We start from the raw sequence: 26,303 nt of genomic DNA, 5'->3' as shown, positions 1-26,303 counted from the left end.
AACAATTAAAAATTTATTTTAATTTTAATCACGTACAAAATTTATGAATGATAATATTACTTAATTTAAAATTTTATCCTTTTATGTTTTCCAGATTTTATTATAAATCGCAATGATGTGAATTGGTGAACTTAGCATTAATTTAACAGCCATATATCTAATAATAATTAAATTCAATATAATTGAAATAAATCGACACAAGCATATAAAAGAAAACACTCCTTCTGTAATATAAATTTTTTTCGTTTAAAAATTAAATTCATATCCGTAAATACGTAAAATAAAAACATATATTTATATATATATATATAACAATACATGTATATGTATATGTGAAAAACATACATTAATGTTATAAATTCGTATAAAATTTTTAAAAAAAAATTTCATATATATTTTAACAATATGCAAGAAGTTTGTAATAGTATCGAATCAATTGCTGTTGGGCCACAGATTAAATCTGAAGCTGCATATTTATCAATACATGCAGCACAACAACAACAACAACAAGCTGTATCACAACAAACACCAAATACACCATTAACAGTAAATAATGTTAATTCACAAAATAATAAAATTAGTGGAAAAATCTGTGATAAAAAACCGATCAGTGATACTTCATCATATTGGATGGCACCAGAAAGTGGTTTTATAAATTCACAACCATCGATGGCTGAATTTTTAGATCATTTAAGTCCAGCTAGCTCAAAAATTTCAGATTCTGGTGCATATCAATCTACAATATCAACGGATAATATAGATTCAGTGCCAGAATATCCATGGATGAAAGAAAAGAAAACTTCAAAAAAAAATAATAGTCAAGGTAAGTGAAATTTTAAAATTTGTTTTTTTTTTTGTTTTTATATTAATTTTTTTGCGAAAAGTGAAATTTGAATGGCAAAGGCTAATGTTTCGTATATATGCGAAATCAGAACTATAATATTGAATAGAAAAGCGTTGATAACTTAAGCGTTGTTATAAATTTTGCTTTTTTAAAATATATAGGTTTTAAATATGGACGTTTTTAATGTTGTTGCTTACACAAACTTTATTTGGATATAGAGTCGCCTCTTCTTCGATTAGAAAAAGCTACTTTTTTATATTCAAAATGGAAACATAATGAAAGCAAATATAATAAGTGTTCCCTAATAATTTGTTGTAGAAAATTAAAAATGCCACAGAATTCGGATATTGGCCGAGAACTTCATATATTAAAATTCCAATAAACAAACCTATCAAAAGAACTAAGACTTAGTTAAGTTATTTTACAAATATAGTTGGTAAATCGATGTCTGTTTTCTGCCTCACAATTAGTATCTATTCAAAACAAGTACATATATAGTAACACAAGCTCACATTTTTAAGTATATTTCATGTAGATTTTTAGTCACTTACACTTTTTCTCGGATTTTAAGTATTTTTATTTTATAGGAGATTTTAATTCTATTTTTTATTCTCTCCTAAGGGATCACTAATATTTTTTTTGCATAAAATTTTGGTTTCCTTTGGGCAGGATTCGATTTAATGAAACATTCTTCGGTTAATTCTTGAACAAAGAAAATATTTTAATATTTCTCAAAATTAAATTTATTATTTTAACATTTTGCTAAAGGATATCCGGATTTTTTTTTATATTTATTAAATATAAATCTTATTTTAAATATTAATTTTCAGAGGATTTTTTTTTAAATGTATAAAAATTTTATGTTCACTATACGTGATTAATCAATGTTAAACCATCTAATCAATATTTTTATACCGTATAAATAAATTAAAATAAGTGGGTATACCTACCTACATTGTACATGTAACACAGCCCATATCCTGAGATCATTTAGTTTTCGGTTTTTATTTTTTTATGAGAACCAAACCAAAAAAAACAAAATCCTTTTAAGTTTGCCAAAAAAAAACGAAAAAAAATTAATGGATTATTTTGGAAATTTTATAAAAATGAAAAAAATAATTTATTTTATTTTTCATTTATTATAAATTTGTATAAGAAAGTTTGTAAGTATGTTAGACATACAAAAAAAATTATTATTTTTATATTACATAATAAAATTAATGGATAAAGGTTTTGGAAGTTGAGCGCCAGTCCTCGATTGTTCCATATGCACATACCATACATACAATATAAAATTAAAATAATATAACAAAAAAGAAAATTGACATTCCGTCAAAAATCAAAAATCAAAAAAAAAATATAACAACAATTGATTTTTTAGTTTGTGTACCTCTCAAATACCGACACACATCCATACGTACATGTCGACATTTGATTACAAAATTTGTATTAATGTAAAATGTTCTTTTTATATATTAAAAAGGTGTGCGTATAATTTTCTATTTCCTTTAAAAGAAACTTCTCTAACCATTCTATATACCCGAAAAATTCTAAAACAAAAATTCATAATAGAAAATTATTAGAAAAACTTTTTACTTTTTATTTTTTCTTTTATATAATTTCGACCAAATAATTATTTATTTTTGTAATTAATCAAATATAAAACAATAAAATGTATAAAAGAAAAAAAAAATATTTGTGGCGCCTTAAAACCAACCATTCTATTCGATTCCATGTACTTTTATACTTATAACCAATTTTGTATTAAAACAAAATATATACACCGTAGTTTACAATATAACAGTTTTGAATTTTGATGAATAAAACAAGCAAAATGTATATACTTGTATAAAAAAATATATACAAAAGGCAAGTTTAGGGTACTTGTATTATACAAGCAGTTAAAATCTTTAAAACAATAATTGTAATATTTTTTTTTCTTATTATTCTTATTTATTAATATTTATATATACATATATATATATAAGAATAATATTTGGTTTGTGAAAAGACCCACTATATAAAAACAAAAAAATTTGTAATAATTTATTAAATGCTATATATGTTATACAATAATTCATATAATGTATAACAAAATAAAAAAATTTAACCATATTAAACCAAAACATTAAAAGAAAAAAAGACCAGGGAATAAAAATGAAAAAAAAAAAATTTAAAAAAAGCGGGCTTCCTTTGAAAATTTTTACTTAAACAAAAAATATATTATTTGCGATCATTTGTAATAATTTTTCATTCTAAAATAATTTCAGAGTCCGACATTTCATATGCCCAATATAATCAAACCTATACTACACATATTGTATGAATGCCCAAATGTATGTGTATGTACATAGCATACGTATAAGGTTTAATACAAATTGATACAATAAAGGTCGGGTATAAAAATTGTTTATAAGAATTAAAAAAAAGAAGAAAAAAAACGAAAACTAAGTTAAAAAAAGTGAGAGAGCGTTGATAGACAGACGTCTTAAAATTCATTTGTTTTCCATATAGACGCACACACAAAATCCCACAATAAATTTTGAAATGATAATTTTTTTTTTTTATTTTGTTTGTTATTTTTTAGTTGAACAAATGATTTTATTCTGTTGCATTTTTTATTCATTTATTATATAATTTTTGTTTCAATATAATATTGTTAAATTATACATGTACATGCACATAATATACCCTATACATTTGTTATACCCACATTATAATATACCTACATACTATAGTTTATAATATTCATTTATATTTTATTATTATTACTACAACCTGTTATTTAGATTCATTTGTCAAAATGACGGACTCAATTTTTATTAATTTTTTTAAATTTTTTGACAGATTGACTTTTGTTTTTTTTTTGTTTTCCTTTTCTTTTTTTTAAGTTGAATCAAAATTGCATATAGTTTGTATTGTCGTACAACACATTCATATATAGAGATTCAACATATTGTGAATAGTATGGGAAGCTTTACATATAAAGATAATATGATTAATAAATTGATAATAAAATCAAAAAAATAATTTTATAAATTATTTTACAGCATATTTAAATGAAATATGTAATTGCAATTTTTTATTGCAAATTCAAATGTAAATGAATTATTTGTAAATTAAATTAAAAATAATTCACAATAATTGCAAAAGTTGATGCTCTCGTATGAGAATCAGACAATTATAGTGTGATAAGACGGTTAATGTGGGTATACAAGATGTAATTTATTTAATTGAAGTATGATGGCATGTGTAAATCTTGTTTTGCACTAGAAGGTTCTGAAAAATATTTGATTACATATTTAGAAAATAAAATGCGAATTCGAAATGTATTACAGAAAAATTTACATAGATTCTTAATGTGCATACATGAAACGAAACGAATTTATTTAATTTTCTTAATCGTATTTTTGAATTATATAGATTCTATGTATTTGAAAAATTAAAATTATTACACTAAATTATTTTATAAACAGCAAAATGCATAAATTGCAATTTTCATCATAATACGGGAGAATTGCATTAGAATTTTCGCCTAATTTGAATAGAAATTTTACAAAGTTCTTCTCAAGTTCCACAATTATGCATTCAGTCAAATAAATTTCTCTAACAAAAAGTGTTAAAATAATTTATTCATAAAATTAAATAAAATAAAAAAAATGGAACGAATGCGAAAAAAAAAAATTGAAAATAATTTCAGAAAAGAATTTTGAAGCAAAACAATTAACAAAATTATTAAAGTATCGCATGAAAATTGAAAAATATGTTTCATTTAGTGAGAGACAAACCACAGGTGAAAACAATTAAAAATTTATTCAAAATCCCCATTTCAATTAAATTTGATTTTCATATAAAAAAAAAGAAAAAATTAATAAATTAACCATAAAAGTTTTTCACTTAAATACAACAAATGTTCTTTTCCATTTCTTTATTTTACAAAAAATATAATATTTTTTTTTGTTATAATTGGCATAATGCCCAATAATTAAGCCAAGAAAACCCCAAAAAATCTACCTGATAAAAACTTTTTTTTGGAAATTTTCATCTGCAAAATAGAAAATATATTTCTTTCAAAATTTTTATTATTTTATCATTTTAATTTAGGATAGCTGGCTCGTCTGATCATAAAAAGAGTGAATATATATGTGAAAAATGTTGTACGTATGTAAGTTATGTATGGGCCGAATTTAATCAGCACCTCGACCATACAGGTCTTTTGTGCCATGCACAACGATTCATGAGAATCAAAGTCCAAGGCCTCGGGCAATCTTTATCTAGAGCAGGCCAAGCCATCACACTAATAAATAGGACATGAGTGGAGTCCTCCCTGCCCTAATCGCAGAAACTATATATCGATGCGTATTTGATCTGCCAATTTTTTAGTAAATATGAGTTAAAGGCCCCATACCAAATGACAAACCACGATAGAACAATCAGTGAAGAGCAGCTCCGCCTTACGATGTCAGGAATGCCCGTGATCCATCGACCAAATCAGGCCCGATGAAGGAGACATTTGTCCCCAACTTCGCTAGATAATCGGCCTCCTCTTATTTCCAGGTATAAACATAGGAGTGACTTTGATATTCACAGTCAGTTTTTCCAGATTGTTGAAGCAACTCCGGACTAGCTTCGAGTTAAAAGTTAATGATTTCAGTGCAGCAAAAGCAGCCTGGCTGGTAAAGCCATAAAGATGGAACATTTCCGCGAGCTCCCGCGCAAGCACCGCATAACACATGCCTCGATGGCAAAGACCACCGCTTGAAAAACGGAGGGAGCTTCGCCCAAATGCGCATAGAACCAATAGTTGCGGCGGTATATGCCAGCACCCGTGCCGCGATCGCTTTTAGAGCCATCCGTTTACCACACGGACGCCTGAAACGGCAAGGAGGCTATAGTTGCCTCGACGGATTTCCTTTCAGACGTTATTACTTGAAAATTCCTCTCGCATTTAATTGTTTTGATTAAGAAGTCTGACGCCTCCAGGAGCTCCCATCCAATCCAACTTCCTCCAGGATGGAGTTGTGGCCCGTCAAGCCACGCCCTATATATTGTGAGAGCCTCAGTCTTGCAGCCCTGGCCGCCGCAGCGATACCAACATGCAAATGCAAGGAAACAAATCCTAGCATCATCTCAAACGCTACCGTTCGCGAGGTCCTCAGGGCACCAAGTTGACAAAATAATTAAGGTTTCAATAATTTTTGTTGACACCTGAAAATTTGATTAATTTAAAGACTGTAATATTAAATTTATATCTACTTTAAGGGGAAGTTGCAGAATAACATTTAAAAAATGATAACTACAAGGAAGTAATTGCATATTTCTGCGCTTAAATCAAACTTGAAAAAATCTCAATTAAAAATTTGGTTATCATATAACAACCATTGTATTTGGCTGAAAATTATTTTGCCTGTCGGCAAGCTTTTCATATAAACTTCCTCAAACATATAAATTTATAAGTATATATAATATATACGTATATATTTAAATTCATATTCACATCTTTTATTTCATTTGAATACTTATTTAAACATTTAGTTAAGATTCATAAGAAAATTTGTAAAATTTGTCCTTTATGATAACAAAATCTGTTTTTAAAGGTAAATACCAAAATTTATTTTCTAAACATTATCCTTAACACTTAACATTCTATATAATGTAACGGAGAATATTATAAAAGGAATTATTTTATTACCTCAACAACTTGTGTTTTAACGCTTTTGTTTTTCCAAAAATAAAAGATCATTTGTCTTTATCACAGCTTGAAATTGCTTTACACCGTAAAAAGGCATATTAGTCCAATGTGTTTTTTTTGTTTTTAAATACAATTGATAAAATCAAGCAGTCAGTCCATCAATATATATGAATATAGGTATATATAGCAATACATCAGCGCAAAAGATCCAATTATTGAGAAGATGATAATAAATAATGATGTTTGTAATATTGAAGAGCATATTTGTAGGTATGTTTGCACTACAAACATTAAACAATTTGGATTAAAACACCAAACACATACAATAAGATTTTTTGTTGTAAAGGGGAATTATTCTTCTTATACAAAAATACCGTAAATGTAGAACATTATGCGAGTAAAAAATGCAAATTGTAGAATTTAAGAAATTTCATTTCAAATTGAGAAATAAAATGTATAAACTCCGAAGGATGAGTGCGACGACAATGGATATGAAGAAACTATATACTAACAGAACCCTCTTTATTTGCACGAAATAAAAATAATATCCATGAAACATTTATGTTAGTAAAATATTTTGTATATATTTATGCAGATCTAATAGTATAACAGTTATTGTTATGACATTTCACTTATGTGTGATATTATTCAAATAATTTTATTAATGATATTTCTCATGTGTATCCATTATGTGTATAAGCATATAAATGTGTTTAAGCGCATATTTACAATTATTTTGACTATTTTGCGTTTGTTCATATGTCATTTGTATATGACATAACACACATTTATTTAAGAATACATAAGAAAAATACAAATGGGAATATAAAGATTTTTGTTTAAACTTGGGAATATCCTTTATAACTGTTAATATAATAATGAAAGTTAAATAATTTTAAATTAGGTTTATTAAAAAATAAGTAATTTTTATGTATGAATTTTAAAATAAACCATAGGTAAACCATAAGTCAACTTTTATTGTTCCACTCTTTGCTTTAATGGACTACCTTAATATGGTTAAAATTCAAATTTACAAATTTCTAATATTTATTGTTGCATATAAAAAAATTCCTACATAAAATATAGTAAAATTCACAATATTTTATTTAATTTCATATGGTTTGTTCGCAATGTACGAAAAAATTCTTCACTTGACAATTACTTTATATTCACACCTCTTCTTACGATTACATACGATTCAAGGAGAATTAAGACAGGACATGCAGAGGCAGCGTCCGGAGCTTCGACGGGCTAAGGAGATTTTGGGCAATTACGAACAGGGGTGCTTTAGGAACTTAATAGTGTTTGGCAGGAATCAGTTAAAAAATTCTTATCGGTACCTTGACGGGCATTGTAGACTTGGAAGTCATCTTAGAAGCCTTGGAAAGTAAAGGTGTTTGAAGCTTTTGTTGGCTGGACGAGGAGTCCTCGGCATACCTTCTGAGGGAATGAGGGACCCTTGCCTGCACGAAAAGAGAGGAACTGGGAAACTACGTAATCACTGCGGCGGAGTTAAGGGCTGCCGGGAATTTATTCAAAGTTGCTCGAGTTTATCGGGAATGTGGATCTCGAGGGAGGGTTGTGAGGCTTTGTCCCACACCTGGTTGGTAGCACAGTAGTTTTACATACTTTCTGGTCTCGATTCATTGTAACCCCTTTTTTGCAATCTACAATCTACAAATATACTCACTTGATGTCTTCTGTCCTATGGCGATTATAAATGGATGAGATGCACAATGAGACGTTTTCTATTTTTCAAAGTGCCCTCATGATGCCCTCATAATGCCTTCCATATTTCAAATACCCTCATTCAGTTGTGGGGGCTGTAAACTTTTAAGATATGGTTAAGTTAATAAGCCACACTGCTTATAAGCGTACTCGTCATACAAAACTGCCTTTATGTTAAAAAATGTCATGGTTTTAATATTTTTGTTTTACAAAATTTTAGAATAAGATAATTTTTTTTTAAAATCAAAAAATTTTTTGCAAAATCATTTGAAAAATTTTATAAAATCACAATTTGTATATGGGCATTAATTGTTTTAAAATATTCAATATTAATTTGTAAATGAAAATTATATTTGAAAATATGAATGAAAATTCTTTCATAAATATAGGGAAAACATTGAAAAATAGTATGTGGCGTGTATACGTTATGCGTGTGTTTGTGCTACAATGATAAAACATAATTTTTATGATAAAAGCGTTAAATATTTTCTATTAGATTGTAATAAAAGAGATTTTAGGTTTTTTGTAAAATTTTAAACAAATTTTTTTTTATTGAATTATTAAAAAATTTTCCTGAATATCATCATTTATGTACAATGAATGGAAATTATAATATAAAAGAAAATGAAGAACAAGTGATGTTTACAAACATGCTTAAATGCTTTATTCATTTTCAGTGCACATACAAACATCCTTATAAGCATATGAATATAGTACAAAAATTTTTAAAGGACACTGACGCTTTAGAAAATTTTTTAGTTCCGTTTTTAATATTTTTATATACCCACATTATACAAATAGCAAAAAAAAAAATAAGGAGAACAGAAAAGAACAAAAGACAAAAAAAAAAAGTAAAAATCATTAATCAAACTGTTTGCATTTTTATTAAAAATATTCCGCTTTATTTTTTTTTTATCTTTTTTTTTTGCCTTTTATTCTTATAATGAATCATTTTTAGTTTTGTATCTTAATACCTTTTAAAAGGACATATTATGTATGTCTGTAATGTGTACATGTATGTATGCGTTTATTGTACTTTTGAATAATCGCCTGTCTATATTTCCAAAATATTGTACAGCCCTGGATTTTTGTTCCATAAATGAGTTCGTATAACAAATTTTATGTATAAGAAGTTTATAGTTTTTTTATATCTTTAGAGTATTAATGCATTATAGTAAACAGTTTGTGAACTCAACTTAAGTCACAAGGATTAAAGGATTAGCCGTAGAAACTGTAATTAGTTCATATCATAGAAACCGTTTAGCTTTAATTATATTGGTCCAAATTTCTGAATAAAGATTGCGATATTGACTCGCTCTGTTGAGACGTTCACTAATAAAGGTAGATTTAACGACTTGCTTGTCTAGAGAAAACCGACTTGTAGTTGGAATGTTACGAAAGGATGCGTCATCATTGAAAATCGTTTCCTTCTTCACATTTGAAGAGTGAAGAGTGAATCTTCAAAAACTTTTTCTCAGAGTTATTGAAAATGGATTGAAATTAGTTTCGTTGTACTAAAAGACTCCTTCCCTATAGTGCAGATTTCAGTGAAGTATTTCTAAAAGCTTGGCATGTGTTTTTTACGAATATTCTTCTGTAATGCAGGAACAAGACTGCATTCTTACATTCTCTGTGACTTTCCAGCGTTGACCGCGAAAAGGCGTTATTAGTGATGAACTGACATCGAATACATTGATGAATGTATTATCAATGGTAACATATTTGGGATTTGCACTATATAAGTAGCAGAGATTGAAGATTGCAATAAGTCTGTAATGGACAGGTGTCTATTATTGTCAAGAGTGGGGCTTGTTTCATTGCCTATTTTCTAATTATTTGTATTAATATTATACAAAATGTAGTTCCATTGCCCCGTTTGTCTCGTTCCCAAGTCATCTTCTTCATATTCATCTACATTTTCATGGTATATAGAACACTGACTTGGATATCTGAGAAAAGGACGAGTGTAAATCATATACAATGAGATTGAATCCGCTATTCTATTTTAAATTTATCTATACTTATAATATTAATGAGCACGTTTTATAGTTTTCCATATCAGATGGGGATTTTTTAACCGTGTTAAAAGATAATTTTGTTCTGAGTGTGTATATGAAACAAAAAAAACAAAAAACCAAATGCGTCTACAAAATTTAAAAATTTTTAAAATACTGAAGTTTAATGTGGGATATTTGAAAAAAAAGAACATAAAGTAAAAAAGGAATCAGGGGTTTCGATAATAAAGTAGAAAAATCATTCAAAAGTGACTTAACAGTTCTTTTATAATTTTAATAGAATTTTTTTTTCTATTTTTTTCTATTCCTTCAATATTATACCGAACCGATGTTATATATTCAAAGTATGGCCAGTTTTACCCCCCTATTTTGTGTTTATTTGTTTATAGTCGCGAACACATATAAAATTTGTTTTTTATTTTGTTTTCCTTTATTGTTGTTTTTTGGTTGATTGAAGAGTTTAACTTTCACTTCTTTATATCGTAAGTAATCGCAGTAGTCTCTCTTTTAACAGAAAGTTAAAAACCACATGTAATATGCTGATTTTTTTTATTATTTTTTTTTTTATTCTATATCATAAAATGTTTTTGCGTGAAAAGCTGAATTAAAAGAGAAAAACAACACGTAATCAAAATAATAAAATGAGAAAAATGGCCATAAAGCACGAAAAAAGGATGTACACAAGAAAATTTAAAAAAAAAAAATTTTTTTAAGTTTTTTTCCTCCTTACTTTTATTTTGTTTAAAAAATGAATTTGCTCCTTTTTTCAGACAAGCAACAACAACAACAGTAATAATATTAAAACGACCTGCCGCACATTAAATAAAACATTTTGAGTTAATGATGTGTGCTATACGTAAAATTTAACTTTACTGATTTTCTCTACTTAAAAATATAATAAAAAAACAAATAAAGAAAAAAAATTGTTTATTAACACCAAAGCATATTTTGGTGAATTAAAAGAAACAAAATCGCAGATTTTTTTTAATCTGAGTTCTTAATTTAAGAGTAGAAAATATTAAAGTTCCCATTTGAATTTTTAATTATATGCCCTTCAATTTATTCAAAGTTTTCCAACTTTATATTTGGATATTTAATATGATTTTCATTTTCAAAAGTGACGAAATTTAATTCCGAATATTTTAATTTTACTTTTAACTCAAAAATTTTGCTAAGCAATTAAATGCAAAAACCCTACCTATGATACTTAGATTGCATAGATTGTTGATTTGAATAACAGTCAACTATGACCTACGTATAGATCAACTGCTCGATTAGTCTGTATGGTAAATTCGAAAAATTTTTGAATGCTCGGAAGAAGCTTCTACGCGCAATTTTATGGTGATTTATTTCTTGTACGTGGTAAAATTTTCTCTATATGCTTCCCAAGTTCCTTTTCTTATTGTTTTGTTTAAAAGGTTGTGATCTTTTCTCATAAGATGTTTAAGCTTTGAAATCGAAGGAGGCATGTGTAAAATTAACATGTAGATATTAATCGTATCCGTATACTAGACAACGTAAAAAGACGTAGTCTTTTTGTTTTTTTCTGAAGGATGCCTAATCTTCCACCAATTCTTTAAACTAAACTGAATTATTTTGTAGTTTTGATTTTTAGTCTTAGTAAAAAAGGATAGAATTTTCTCTACATTAAATATTTTTAGGTTTTTCTTCATGTACGTCACATTTGACGCATAATGGCTACTATGGCATAAGGCTTGCAGTGCTTGATAAGTTTTTGTATTTCCAGTGACGGGGCGACTGACATGTTTCCTGCGAGATATGCCTATACTTCAACGATCTCTATCCATCTGCCTTAAATGTTTACTCGGATTTACTATTTTTACTCGGATTTACTATTGTTAGATTCTTTGTCATGTACTTTGAAAGTAAAATAAAATTAATATTTTTTTCTTATTAGAATGCAGATCCTGAATATGTCGACCCACAATCCAATATCAAATGCGTGTCTACAATTGGCATTCTTTTGATTTACCAATTGTTTTTGTACGACCAGCATTTCTTCACTATTGCAATGCCCAAATTTTATTTAGTGAACATTTCTACCTAGAAAGAGATAGCATTTACATCAACATAAAAAAAAAAATTCAAATTTATTGTAAAATTGTTAACTCTCATCATCTGTCAAACTAGTTTGCTTATTTATTGGCTCCTTCTTATGAACTTCCTAGGTTTGTCCTTTGAAAAAAATAATACGTATGCATTAACGGTGGTGAAAGTAGGAATTTTCGATTTTTTTTTTCATTTTGTTTTTTTAATTGTTCACAGCCCTGCAAACGCCTTTTACTTGTGAAAAGAAATAGAACTCTTCCTTTTATTAATAATTTATTAAATCAATAAAAATTCATTTTTTGAGAATTATCTGCTTCAAACCATAATCCTAAGTCATTTCATTATTTTAAAGAGTAAAAATTTAACTTAAGATTTTTATCGTAATATAATCTTCTCATATTCTTAAAGAAAAGTTACAAACCGATTACAATCGCTAATTATTATTACACCAAAAAATAGAAAAAAATCACGAATACCACCCAATAACTTTTTTAACAAAACCATATGTTTAAGATCCTGATTTTTTTATTAAATTCGAAGGACTCTTTTGCTTGACTTAGTTCCCAAAGAACTTTATTAAAATAGAAGAGATCTTAAATGTTACAACCATTTATACAAATATAGTTACGAATGATAAAAAAAAAACCTATTCTACTTAAGTAAAAGTTAATTATCTTAGTAAAAAACTTTCTTTAATTAGCTTAAATTTCGAACAAAAACGAAAAATAGAAAAAAATTCAATTCAACATTTTTAAGGCATAAAAATTATTAAATTTTATGAAGTATATAAAAAAAAATGTACTCTTTATCCATGGCACTCGTAGCAGTTACACTCATACAACATCAGACAATTTTAATATATGTGTATAGACTGCTCCTTTGCAATATGCTAATGCGATGACTTAACGCAGGCTGCTAATAATTGTTGTCTCTTTAAAGATTTTCATTTCTTTTTCATTTTTGTTTTTGGTTTTTATTATTTTTCCCATTTTTATCTAAAAAGTTTTGGCAATTTTTTAATTTTCCATTCTTTTTTTTTTGTATTTGTTTTTATATTCTTAAATTATGTAATAACGAAAGACTACTCTTAGTTAACACAGTCTTTTACAGTACTTATAGTATTTTAGAGAGAGTAAATACAAGTAGTCCATTTGACGTACGAATAAAGCAAACAATAGAAAGGGTTCTATCCATGCGTAAGATTTAACACAAATACAAAAGAAGTTTGCATATTGTGAAATTCAGAAAAAAAAATTTTCTATTTTAATCTTTTCATGTTTACTTCTTCCTTTTTATAGCATTTGTAAAGGACGAATATTTTATATGAATATTTATAATTATATTTTATTTATTATAAAATAGTTTTTATTGTTTTATTTTTATCACTTAAAGAATTTCATTTTATTCCTCAGGTTCTCCTTTAATTTACTTAAGAAAGCGGGTCTTATTACTATGAAATTTTGTCAAATTTATATTTAACTCATAAGTTTCCGCTCCAATTAATTGAAAACTATTAATAATTAATTCATGTTGATCTGTCAGGGTTCACAATTGAAAGGTTGACAAACAAAGGAGTTTCAGATTTTTTTCGGAAAATCGAGTTTTCGGAATCCTAACCTTACTTTCACTTTCCACGAACTGGAAAGGCAAAATCTCAAATATTGGCCACAAGTTACATTCAGCACAATCGTTGTTTTTGGAAAAAATTAAAAAAAAACGACCATATTCCCTGAATTTTTTTAAAGTTCCATTACCGAGATCTTTTGCAACGTTTGTCTGGAAGGTGGTCGTTCCAACAAGTTGATGTTTGCACATTTGCACTGCTATCGTTTTGTTTACACTAAAAGGCTGCCATTGTTACCGATTTCAAATGAATGTTTTAATAAATTTACTGACATGACTAGACCGATGGTGGGTAAAGTAATGCAATTATCAACTTTAATTTTCCTTACAATTGAATGCGACTTAGTGAGTAATTTAAAAGAAAAATTTGAATTTGTTCACTTATTTAGTTTATAATGATTCTATCATAACCGTTCTGCAGTCATGATTTGCACACTGAAATAACTGTAAAAATATTTTATAAATTTCAGACGAAATATTTATATTCGCGTTTATTTTGAAAATCCTATTAAATTTGCAATTAAAAAATTTAGGTCATTTAAATTTTAAAAAAATTTTTTTATTTTTTTTTTCTTATTTTTCAAATTTAATTAAGGTTATGAACTGCAAATTTAATTTTAATACCATTGCTTTAACTTAAATAAATCTAAAAGGTTTTATATTACGCTAATAGTCTTGAAAATCCTCCAAAATAGAAAAGATCAATTAAGTTATTTTAGTCCTTAAAATTAATTTTTTTTTCGTTTTTAGTCAATGAACTACGAATTTATGAGAAAATTCAATTGCCTTCATAAAAATAAAAGATTTTTTTCATTGTTTTTTTTCTAAAGTAACAGTGGGACACAATGATAGTGTATTGAAAACAGTTGGAGAAAGGGAGATTATCCCAATATTATCCTATATTTATTATAGAATAGTGAAAATGGAAATTTTTACTTATTTTTTCTCTCTAAAACGATTCTTTTTTAAGTGGGTTTAAGTGGTTATATAGCTTTTTATAAATTAGTTATACAAAAAAAAGAGAAGACCAAAAACATAACCGCGAGTTTTTTTATTTGTTATTTTGTTTTTTAAATCGCAAACAATGTAACAACAGGGAGTTGGGAAAAATGTTTATATAATATTATTGAAGTATCATGAGCGCGGATGAATAATATTTAACTATGCAATAAAAAAAAGGAGGAATAAAAGAAATATGCAAACAAATAAAAACATAAAAAGTGGATTACAATAAAGACCATTCAATTAAGTGTCTAAATCTATTTAAGCAAATTATTTCCATTCAACTTAATAAATTGTTGGACAGCTTCTTTCAATTATTTTAAAAATTTTAGAAAGTTTTTAGAAAGAAATTATGATTCAAAAATATAATTTTAAAAACTGTCCATCTACCTTGTTGGTTTAGTTTGGATATCTTATTAATTAATTAATTTAATCATAGAATAAAAAAGTGTTGCCGTTTATGTCGCTTTAACGATTTAGGCTTATGATGTTAATATTGCTTTCTTTCGTAAGAGGGAATGAGAAAGCAAATGTGCGGCTCTTTATCGGGGCATTTGCGAGATTGGACCAAATAAAATTTATGAACTTCTAAGAAGCGAAGTGGAGGAGAAAAGGCTGAAACGATGAATGGTGCGTCCGGGGCTTGGGCAAGCAAAAGCAATTTTGGGAAATTATGATTAGAGGTGCTTTAATCTGATCATAAGGATGTCGAAGGTTCGTTAGAGATTTCTCACGGGTTTCATAACGGGACAATGCAGGCTTAAGAAACATCTAAGCAAATTGAGGTTAGAAACTGACGTGTTTTGTAGGGTCTCAAGGGAAGGGAATAAGACGCCGATGCATCTTCACATTGAGTATGGAGCGTTGACCCATAAGAGAAGAGGTGGCGGAATTGTCGTTTTGGGAAAAAGTTGCTCGGATTTATAAGAAATGTTCATTAGGGAGTATTATAGGGGGTTGGTAGAATTGGCGTCGGTGCACAATAGATATTTCAGATCGCCGTGCAACATCGTCCTAATCTGATAAAATAAGGTTGGGAAAACAAACTACTAATAAGGTTTTTGGATTCGGCTTTATTGGTAACCCAGTTACTCTGCATTTTTGGTAGTAATTCTGATACATCTTTTCCCGTTACCTATGGTGAATGACACTAGGAATGAAAATTATGCATTATAAAAATAATCAAAATTGAAATATTATTTTAACTATACCTTATTCATTGGCCTCTCGCATCCTAATAATTAATGTGACTGAGCAGCTCAATATTCAATTAATATTATAGTATATAATTATAGCATGATGCCAGCCCACTAAACCTGATTATTGCTAGTACCTGATTATTGCAGCCTGCCTGTTTCCGCTTTCAAATATTGAGACGATTATTGATTTGGTGGTAACTTTCGATATTACATAAAACCGTATTATTGCATCAGGAAGATATTGTTTTAAACCAGCGATCATTTGCTCAACTTCCTTATAGTCACTCGCGAAGCAAAAATGTCTATATCAAGAAGCCAAATAATCAATTTAAAGAATTACTATTGAAATTTACCATCACCCATTTAAATAAATTTATCAAATCCTCATTCTAATTTATTTAAATCTCATTCCAATTTAAGCTTCCTAATTGTCGGACTACTGTTCATATAAATAGAAAACATATTTTTGTGGTTGCATGACTTTACAAACTTTAGAAATTTTTTTTTTATTAAAAAAAAAAGAACCTTATTTGTCTAAGGCAATCCTGATTCAGAGTGTCCTTTTCTAAAATTTTATCTCTCGTTTTTATTTGTTGCCCTTTTGAATTGTTGTGTTACGACAAAAAAAAAACGCATTAATAAAAATAACCAAAAATAGTAAAAAAAAAATTTTTTTTTTCTAACCTAAAAAATCGTTTGATAAAAAAAATCGATTTTTATAGTCATTTAAGACGTTTTGTGATTAAATTTTTGTGTTTTTTTTTCTTCTCTAAATTTTTTTTAAGTGAGATTATAATGAAATTAAAAATTATAAATTCAAAATTAACCTCTGAGTGCAACAGCAACACTTAAAGGTATATAGGAAAAATTTTAAGGAGCAACATTGCGTGTGCTATAAAGAAATATGGAAGAATGTTAAAGCGTTAGTCAGTTAAACCCTTTTTAATGAATTTAAAACAGGTGTATAAAAATTTGACTTCGACTGTGCGCTCGTATCTGAGTTAATTAAAAACTGATTTAAATGCAAGAATATTTGCTTAATTTTTTCGTAAAAGCTTATTTTTATTTAAAATCTTCAAAAATTTTTCATAAATATTCTCCAAATTGCTCAATTCCGAAAATTTGCAATTAACTTTATAATAATAAGCATTGTTTGTGACCTCAAGTTATTTATTTGTCACAGTTTAATTAACGAATTCAATTTTATTCACTGAGCCACTAGGCAGGGCGTTGCAAGTTATTGACTTAAAAATTAGAAAGTCAACAAAATTAACAACATGCGCTCATTGAATTTAAATTGAAACATTTTGGACAATAGGAATTAATTTTTGGAAATTATAAGTGCATTTCTTTCATATGGTTATGGTGGTCAAGGGTTAAAAACTGAAAAGAAAAAAAAATGAAATAGGATTCTAGAAAAAAAACAAAGGAACGTGGTCTTGCCTCGCCTTTTTAAAACTTTAGGTTTGGCATTTTTTTCCACTCTTTTTTCTTAATTTTTTCATTTTCTTGTTTTGTCTAAACATTTCTTATATTCCCTTGAACGGTGTAAAGTGAGTAAATCTAGTGGAAAAACATTGCACCACAAATATTTTCCCACTTTTCTTTTTTTCTATGTTATTTTTAATTTTTTTTTTATTCTTCAGTTTTATAAATTTTTTATTTTACTTTTTTTTAAATTTATACAGATAAAGAAAATGTAGGAGGAAACTTGTACTATTTCTTCCTCCCTTGGCTGGCACGATATTATCGTTATATTTTTAAGGATTTTTATTTTTATACTAAAAGTGGAATACAACAAAGGAGCAGAAAAAAAAAATAAAAACATAACCGTGAAGGACTTTGTAAGTTATGTGTAGAGAGATGAGAGATGAGAGAAGAGAGAGAAAGTATAAGGCAAGTTAAAGTAAAGTATACATGAATATCTCAGAAAAAGATGAAAATGGAATCAAATGGGGTATTAAGAATATTAAGAAAATAAAGCGGTTGAATAAAAATTGTCGGTCGTAATTCGGAAGTAGTGAATATTTTTTTTTTTGGAGTTGATATTTTTTCGCTTTTCTATTTTTTCCTTTATCTCTAATTTGTGAAGAATTTATTTGTTTTTGTTTTCTTTCTTATTTTTGCTATGTTTTTTTTTTCATTTTTGGTTTTCGCGGTTTTTGATATAAATTTTAATGAAATCTTTGCTTAAGGCCGCATATATTGTGCTATAAAGTAGAAAAAAAGAAAAATTTACAAAATAACAACAAAAAATAAAAGAATTGAGCAACTTAAATTTAAATTTCATTTAAAAAATAAAAAATGAGATTTTGAAATGAAAATATTAAAAAAATTATTTTTAACCTTTTCCTTAAGACGTTCAAGAATGATTTTCTTATACTGTTATTGTCCGTCCTACTGCTGAGAAATTTTTGAATTAAACAAATATTTTATGAGTTTGTTTTTCTGTGTCATTAGTGAAAAATTATGTAGAGTTTGGGTGTTTCAATTTTATAGTTTTAAAATAAGGAATCAAGATGCAATTTTAAATTGAATCCGATGTTAATTAGATGCACTGCGACACAAAAGTTCTATTGTGCTTCCCATTACGAACGCCCAGTCTCCCGTCTAGAGCACCCATTCCAAACCCACACTTCTGATGAAAGCCGATGTAAGTATCATCATTGTAAATTAGACTACCTTCATGTGCCTGAAAACCAAATGCAGGTTTTAGTATTTGTGAATAAAAGAAGTATACAACTTTAGTTAACAATTAGGTAATTTTAACTACGAATTATTTGATTTTCAATCCGAAGTCGAAATTGGGTACAGCGAGTGCAAAAATATTTTGAAAATAACATGAAGGAAATTTTTTTTCAAGAATTTTTAATGATATGATTTTGTATTTAAAGAGATGTAGAGAAGTGCGTATTCAGGAATATATTGTGTGCAATGTGACAAGAAATGAGAAAAACAAAAAAATAAAAATTTTTAAATAAGAAAATTTTCACCATTGATATTTATAGTGTCTGAGGGTGACTTGCATTTTTTATTTTCTTAATTCTTTCTGTATATATAGCAGCTAAATTGCGAATGAATATACAAAAAAATTTTCTTAAAAACATATGCATATACATATGTATTAACTAATGTTTATAATATGTACAATTGTGTATAATAATAAAAATTTTTTATTTATAAAAAAAATAATTGTAACTTGGGGTTTCTACTAATTTTTGTTTTTTTTTTTATTTTAAAACATAAATTTTGTGCAATTTATTTTTGAAAACATTTCCGAAATATTTTTTGCTGTTTGGTTTTTATTTGTTTTTAAAGGCGGTAATAATTTTTGTTCTATAAGGTTACAAATTATAATATAAATTTTAAAAGAAAACCTTAATGGTCTGTTAAAAGATATTGTTAACGGCAGGATCTGATAATTGATTTTTGTTTTTTGCATATTTTTATAATTGTATATAAAAAAAATTTTTACCTCATACAAGAATTTGCAGCCATAAAATTTTGTAAAATTAAAAATATTTTTTGAATTAATTGAAAATATTTGGGGCTTGAATTGTTTTTCTTTTTTTATTTTGACTGAAAATAAATTCAAAATTTACTACAATAATTTTATTCCTTTAATTTGTTAATTTTAAATTATTTAATTGTTGTGGTGGTGATAGTAAAATAATTTCTATTCTATTGATTTCGTTTCTGGTTTCCCTTCTGTAAAAATAGTCGCCGTTTTCATTAAAAAAATGGTATGAGAACTGTCCACAAAAATTCTACAACAAACTAGGGAAAATTAAAATTTCTCAAAAATTTTTGGATTGCATAGCCGGGTATGTACAATACACAATTTTATTTTGCATAATTTTAGGGGCAATATATTAAAAAATTTCAAATTTAATTCGATTTTTAGGACTTTGAGTTTAATATAAAGAACGCTTCTTATTTTAATTAAAACATTTTATATGAACTTTCTGGAATACATTTTAAATATCGCAAAATGTGGAAGAAATTTCAAGTGCACCCTTACCACAATTTTTGTCCAAAATGGAATTGAATCACTTTTTTATAACAAATTTTCACAATTACCTATACCATTATTCTATATAATTTAAAATTTATTTCCTTTGCTATTTTAAATAAATTCAAGTGGCACTAAATCAACTATAATGTAATTTAAGTTGTACAAAATTACACCGCAGCAGCAAAAAACAAAAAACAAAATTAAGTGTCTCATTCCTTTTTCTTTTATCAGTGCACAATTTTATTGTTCTTTTTTTTTCTCGAACTCATATTTCAATATTTTAAATAGGTTTTTTTGCATTTCCAAATCCAATTGAGTATTGTCATTATATTGCAGTAAAAATAATTTGAAGAATATGAGAAAAAGAAAAGAAAAACCATTGTAAAATATCGACACTTTATTCTATTTATAGCTTTTATTTTGTAAAAATTTTCTCAGGAAAAAGAAAAAAATAAAGTGAACAAAAATTTTTCTTATCTCATTCATTAAATACCAACTAAATAATGTTTTCCTTCGAAAGGAAAAACACTCCAATACTCTTTTCCTAATCAAAGAGTACCACCTCAGCGCCAAAAAAAAAAAAAAAACAAAAGTATAAGATGAAAAACAAAAAAAAATTTATTATAGAAAAGTCCTAAACTAAACTGTTTTTTTGCTCATATCTATTCGATAACCATTAATTTAAAGGTCGGAAAATTCCTTTTTTCGATATAACATAAGAGCCATTTTTTTGTTAGCCAATGAATACATACACAACCTATCAATATTATAAGAAAGAAGTACGGATTCAACACTCTATTGGAATTTATAAGATGAAACGAATTTATTTGCACGTTTATGTATTTAAATATTATGTAGGTGTATACATTTTCATTAGATTGAATCCCGAATACAGGATGTTACAACCAAAAAAAACAAAAATTATTTATTTTGTTCGGTGCTTTTTAAATTTTCTTTTCTTATCTATAAATTTAAATTTCTATATGAAATATTTATGGTATTTGAATTGTTCGTTTGTATATAATTTTATATATACATTTATATATTTATTCTTACAGGTACATACATACATATTTTTGTATATAAAGATATTGTTATATATTTGTTGTATAAAACATACACCTTAAATATTTAGAACTGTATTAAATTCTAGATTTCAACTTATTTATAGTCATTCATATCTCAAAAACCATAAAATAATCAAAAAGGAAGTACTCTTAGAAAAATACATGATCCCTTAGCTCATTTTAAAATTCTTATTATATAAATAAAAATAGATATAGGTATATATAGTAATGGCAATTTTGTACTTACTTACATACAGAGTGTGTCAAAATATTGGTTAAAAATGAAATGAGAAAGAAAATTTTTGATTTTCTTTACGTAAACATACTGAGAATTTAGTTGTCATACAAATAAATTTTTTGAAAAAAAAAAAAAACGGCAGCACTGCAAAAAATGAAAATTTTAAATTTTATACTCTGAATTGAATATTTCCGACTTACCATTATTGTGAAAAGTGTGCCAAAGAAATTTTCAAAGATGAAATAAGAGTCAAATTTACATTTGATTTTCTTTGTAAGCAATGGAAACTCAGATTGTAATTTTTTGAAAACAATGGCAACTCTGAAAAATATTGACATTAAGTGTTGTAATAAAGTAAATAATTGTGAAGTCAAATAAAAAAATTACTTCCAAGTGTCCCAGAATTATTTAAAATAAAATTTCCATTTTTTTGCAGAAACTTTAACAGTCAATAACAGAAATTCAATCAAACTTGAAAATAATAATCGAACAAAATTTTTATTTGTTGAATTTGATTATAGAAGAAGTTCTTCTAGAGAGGAAATGAAAGCTTCGAATGCTTGCGTACTATTAAAAGTATGTTTACACGCACGTGTATTTATAGTATATACCGGTTAAAATTCATAAAAGCATTTTTCTCGCCTCTATATACTATAATAAACTTTCTTTATAGAGCTGCGCTATATACGTATATTTCATATATTTAGACTAACTAGATAGAAAAAGAAATATTCAGAATTGATTCACTAAAATATAATAATAACAATGAGTTTACCTTCTCTTGTTATAACATTGTTATAACAGTTCTTATATAACCTTTAAAAATCTACCTAGAGATATTTATTTTCTCGCAAATGGTGTGAAAATGCCATAAATTTTGGTTTGATTCAAATTAACAATATAACGAAAAAGGAAAAATAATAAAAAAAGAAAGATACTCCAAAAAGAAAATATGATTCTGGGGAGAGATGAAGAGAGTGGCGGATGGTTAAGTTGATGGTATTTATATTATTAAAATAGAGAAGATGCTTGTAGATAGGACGCCTTTATAACCACCGGTAAATGTTAATAACGCTGTAAAAATGTTAACATTTTCTTCTTTTCTTTTTTTGTTTTGGTATATCCTTTTCTCTCTATGATATTCAGATTCTCTACTCTAGTACATCCTGTTTTTTTTTTCTTCTACAAATTTTATTACTTTTTCTTTTTTTTTTTTTGTTTATTGTGGTTTCTATGGGTTTGTCTTGAGTTTTATGTCACATAATATGTAACTTTCTGTTGATTATGGTTTATTATTTGGAAATTTATGTGAAATTATACAATTACTGTGTATGCATACATATATACATGTATAATATATGTTTTAATGTTTTGGTGTATTTGAAATGAATTATTGCTGCTTATACATCTTTTATATATTGAAGAAAATATTTGTAAAACATTGTATAGAATAGGACAATTACATTTTGTACTCATTACAATTTATTAACGCACTTAAAATCTTTTATTAAGAAAATGTTGTATTATAAATGAGCAATTGTACTTTAAGGTAATCGGTAATGGTAGAGTGCAAGTGTTAATATGAAAGTATGCATATCACATTCCAACAGTATATTGGTTATTGCTGATAATATTAATAATTGATTATATTCGGAATTGAGGACTATAATTTAAAATTGAAATAAATTGAATTGATTTTACACATGCCTACTTCAAATATAATGAATTTTTATCACATAAAAAAAAAAGAAAATTCTCTTTGTTTCAATTGAATTTTTGTAAGATTAAAATTGAATTCTTTTGATTTTCTACTTCATTCTACATTTTGGAGAGGATTTAACAACCTAAATCCAAAGTGCTATAAAGGATTTTAAAAATAATTAACCATTGATTGTGGTTATTTTAAAATTGTATTGCTCGTTTACTATTGTTTTTAGTATATAAGATTTGTTTGCATGTTAATTACATAAAAAAGAATTAAGCAATAACTGTAATTTTGTGGTTTGTGTTCCATTTGATAGTATGCAAAACTTTAAAATAGATAATTTCTGATATATGACGTTTCTATATAACTAAACCAGCATGTATGAAGGAATAGTTGAGAAGTTCTGTGAATATGTTACGGTAGAAGGTTTTACCTGCTTTAATGCAAAATAAACCCCATATTCTTAGTATTTGAATAGAAATAATTGTAGATTTGTTAATTACTAGTGCTATATAACAATATAGCAATACAAAGCAACTTAAATTTACAAACTACTTAAAACCGTTCAGAGCTTGCGGAGTTGTTGGAACGCGAACATTATAAATCTACGAGTATAGGATAAATTTTCTATAAGACCTTAATTTTTACATCCTTTGATGCAAAAAATGCTCATCAAGTGCCGTTAGTTTCTGTTACCTTTCCGTGTATTTTCCATTATTTTACACATTTCCGGCTAAAATCGTTTGAAATTTATTTTGCTACGCAGTTGTATTACAATGTAGCTGTATTATGTCGATCAATACAACAATCGGAAAATCAATTAGACATTTAATACCTTGCGTGAGTCTTTAAATTGATGAATTAACTAGATGTGCAAAATACTTTATTTGGCACAAATTTCTTTATCAAAGAAATTCCATATTAAATTTCTATTATTTTTATATAATATTTGAAAAAATTCATAAAAAATGAACACATAAAAAAAATTTTATTTATTTATTTTTTTTTTTGCTTATCAATTCAATGTCAATTTTGTGATTGATTACATAATGTCGCAATTGTCTATACAATATGACATCTAAAAAAAATTTTAATATTATTTTTATAACCCTCGTACAAATTTTCATTTTTTAGCTCTTTATTTGACCAATTTTATCACACTCTCACCATTATGCATAAAAGAAAATTATTAATTACTTTTTAAAAACGTAATTTAAAATTTTGCACATACTTACATACATAATAATATCTGGTATATGCAAATTGTTTATGTGGTTATTAATTTATTAAAATTAAGCTTAAATACTGATTTTTCGAGCAAATGTACAAGCTAGAAGTTACTTATGGTTGGCTGCACTGAACACATCCGTCAATCTAAAACTGATAAGCAAATTAGAACTAATGAAAATCATGTTATTTAAAGAAGTGTTATGTTGGACCGGTTCTTGAAAAGTTTTTTACAAATAAATTTGGAATTAAACAAATCCATCTACATAAACCTGCTGTGATTTGGTGGAATCCGAGGGAATTGTAGGCTAAACGAGCACGCGAAGCTTAGAATTGCTGTAGGAACAAGAACGCACCTATATGTACTTATAAACTGTTGCTACTTAATGTGGCAATAGAGCAAACTATCCATTAGTAGGTGAATTGAATAACATGCAACGCAACCAAAGATTTATGGAAAAAGTTAAATTTGCGTCGAACGGGCGACACAAATATTTATAGGAGGATATAGATATTCCTTAGAGCGTTTTTGCGGATTTCAGATTTGGCGAGTGCCAATATCAGGTGTCGGTGGGTTCTCATCACTAACCACTCGTATTAAAAGTGTTTAGGTTTAGACACAAACCGGTCTAAACCTGAACATTTTTAATACAAGTACAATCTTGAGAGATATAAAAGACAAGAAATTCCAAATTTGAGACGGTTCTGAAATTGTTGCACAGTCCGGATTGCTGAACTAACTGTCTAGATGCTGCTTGATTCTACTGAATTTTGCTCAACTAATTTTTAGGCGATCTCATATTTATATGACATTTAATACAATTATTTCTTAAAATTACACTCTTTAGTAACTAATTGGTTACCTTTGGTTGCTATATTTTACCAAAAAATTGTAAAATTTACAAAAACTGAAATTTATTTCCTACATGAGCATTGATGAGCTAAAAATCGAAAGAAAGTGAACGAATGAGTTTGATAAAAATTCTTAAAAAAAAACAACAAGAAAATATTTTCGTTTATAAAACAATCATTTTGACATAAATAAACATTTAAATTTTAATGTCAAAAACTTAAAAACACAAAATTATGGTAGAATTTCGGGATCAAGTACGCAATCTGTATGTACATATGTGCGTTTGCATACATAGAAAGTTACCGTTTACATTACATATTATTTATAAGGACAACAATGTTTTATTTTATAGTCCTGTTTATCCCATGACTCATGTTTCAATTTTTCTACAATTTTTTTTTTTTACTATAGTTTGAGTCTATCCCCTTTGTAATGTCATTCATCACTCTTGACTTGACCTTTTTTCACATTGTTTTTTTTTTTTATGGTTTGTTTTTTTGTTTTTTATTGTGAAGTATTACACGTTATAAAGTGGAATCGTTTATCCCTGAAATGAAGATGTACGCATATTTATTGTTTTCAGTTCCCAGTTTACTTTAGTTATTTTTTTACGAGTTAAATATAAGCTTGTACAAAAGTTACATAACTATCTATCTACCTATATGGCACACATTTTGTAATATTTAACGATCTTTACATTTTTCTTGGCTCATACATCATCAAGTAGTGAATTTTTAGATTTTTTACGTTCACTTTTTTCATTTTTTGTATATTTTTTTTTGCAAATAATTTCATACATTATTTTGTTTGGAAGGGAGGCCGATTAGTCGAAATCGTTGTCGTTTGTTAAGTCTTGTATGTAATATTTATAGTTGATGAAATGATTATTCATTGTAAGTTAAGAAAGTATAAGTAAAAATTATAGTCGTATATATAATAAGTAAAACCGGAAGATTAAATTTTCAGCTTTCTGCTTTAACTGTTCGCAAAATTCCATTTTCTTGACTGATGGATGGATTATGGAT

At 26.8% G+C, this 26,303-nt stretch overlaps 1 protein-coding gene across 4 annotated transcripts in view; it reads left to right on the top strand.

Moving 5' to 3' along the window:
* Positions 1-340: 340 nt before the first annotated feature.
* LOC129607909 (homeotic protein proboscipedia) overlaps positions 341-26,303 on the top strand; it is an 80,825-nt gene continuing 54,862 nt past the window's right edge. For all 4 annotated transcript variants that reach the window (XM_055519161.1, XM_055519160.1, XM_055519159.1 and 1 more), the window contains exon 1: positions 341-823. In XM_055519161.1, coding sequence (XP_055375136.1) covers positions 406-823 — 418 coding nt within the window. In that variant the 5' untranslated portion in view covers positions 341-405. The remainder of the gene's footprint in view (positions 824-26,303) is intronic.

Source organism: Condylostylus longicornis, unplaced genomic scaffold, assembly GCF_029603195.1.
Source record: "Condylostylus longicornis isolate FDR11 unplaced genomic scaffold, ASM2960319v2 ptg000030l, whole genome shotgun sequence".
Lineage (NCBI taxonomy): Eukaryota > Metazoa > Arthropoda > Insecta > Diptera > Dolichopodidae > Condylostylus > Condylostylus longicornis.
This window is presented reverse-complemented; position numbering and strand designations above follow the sequence as displayed.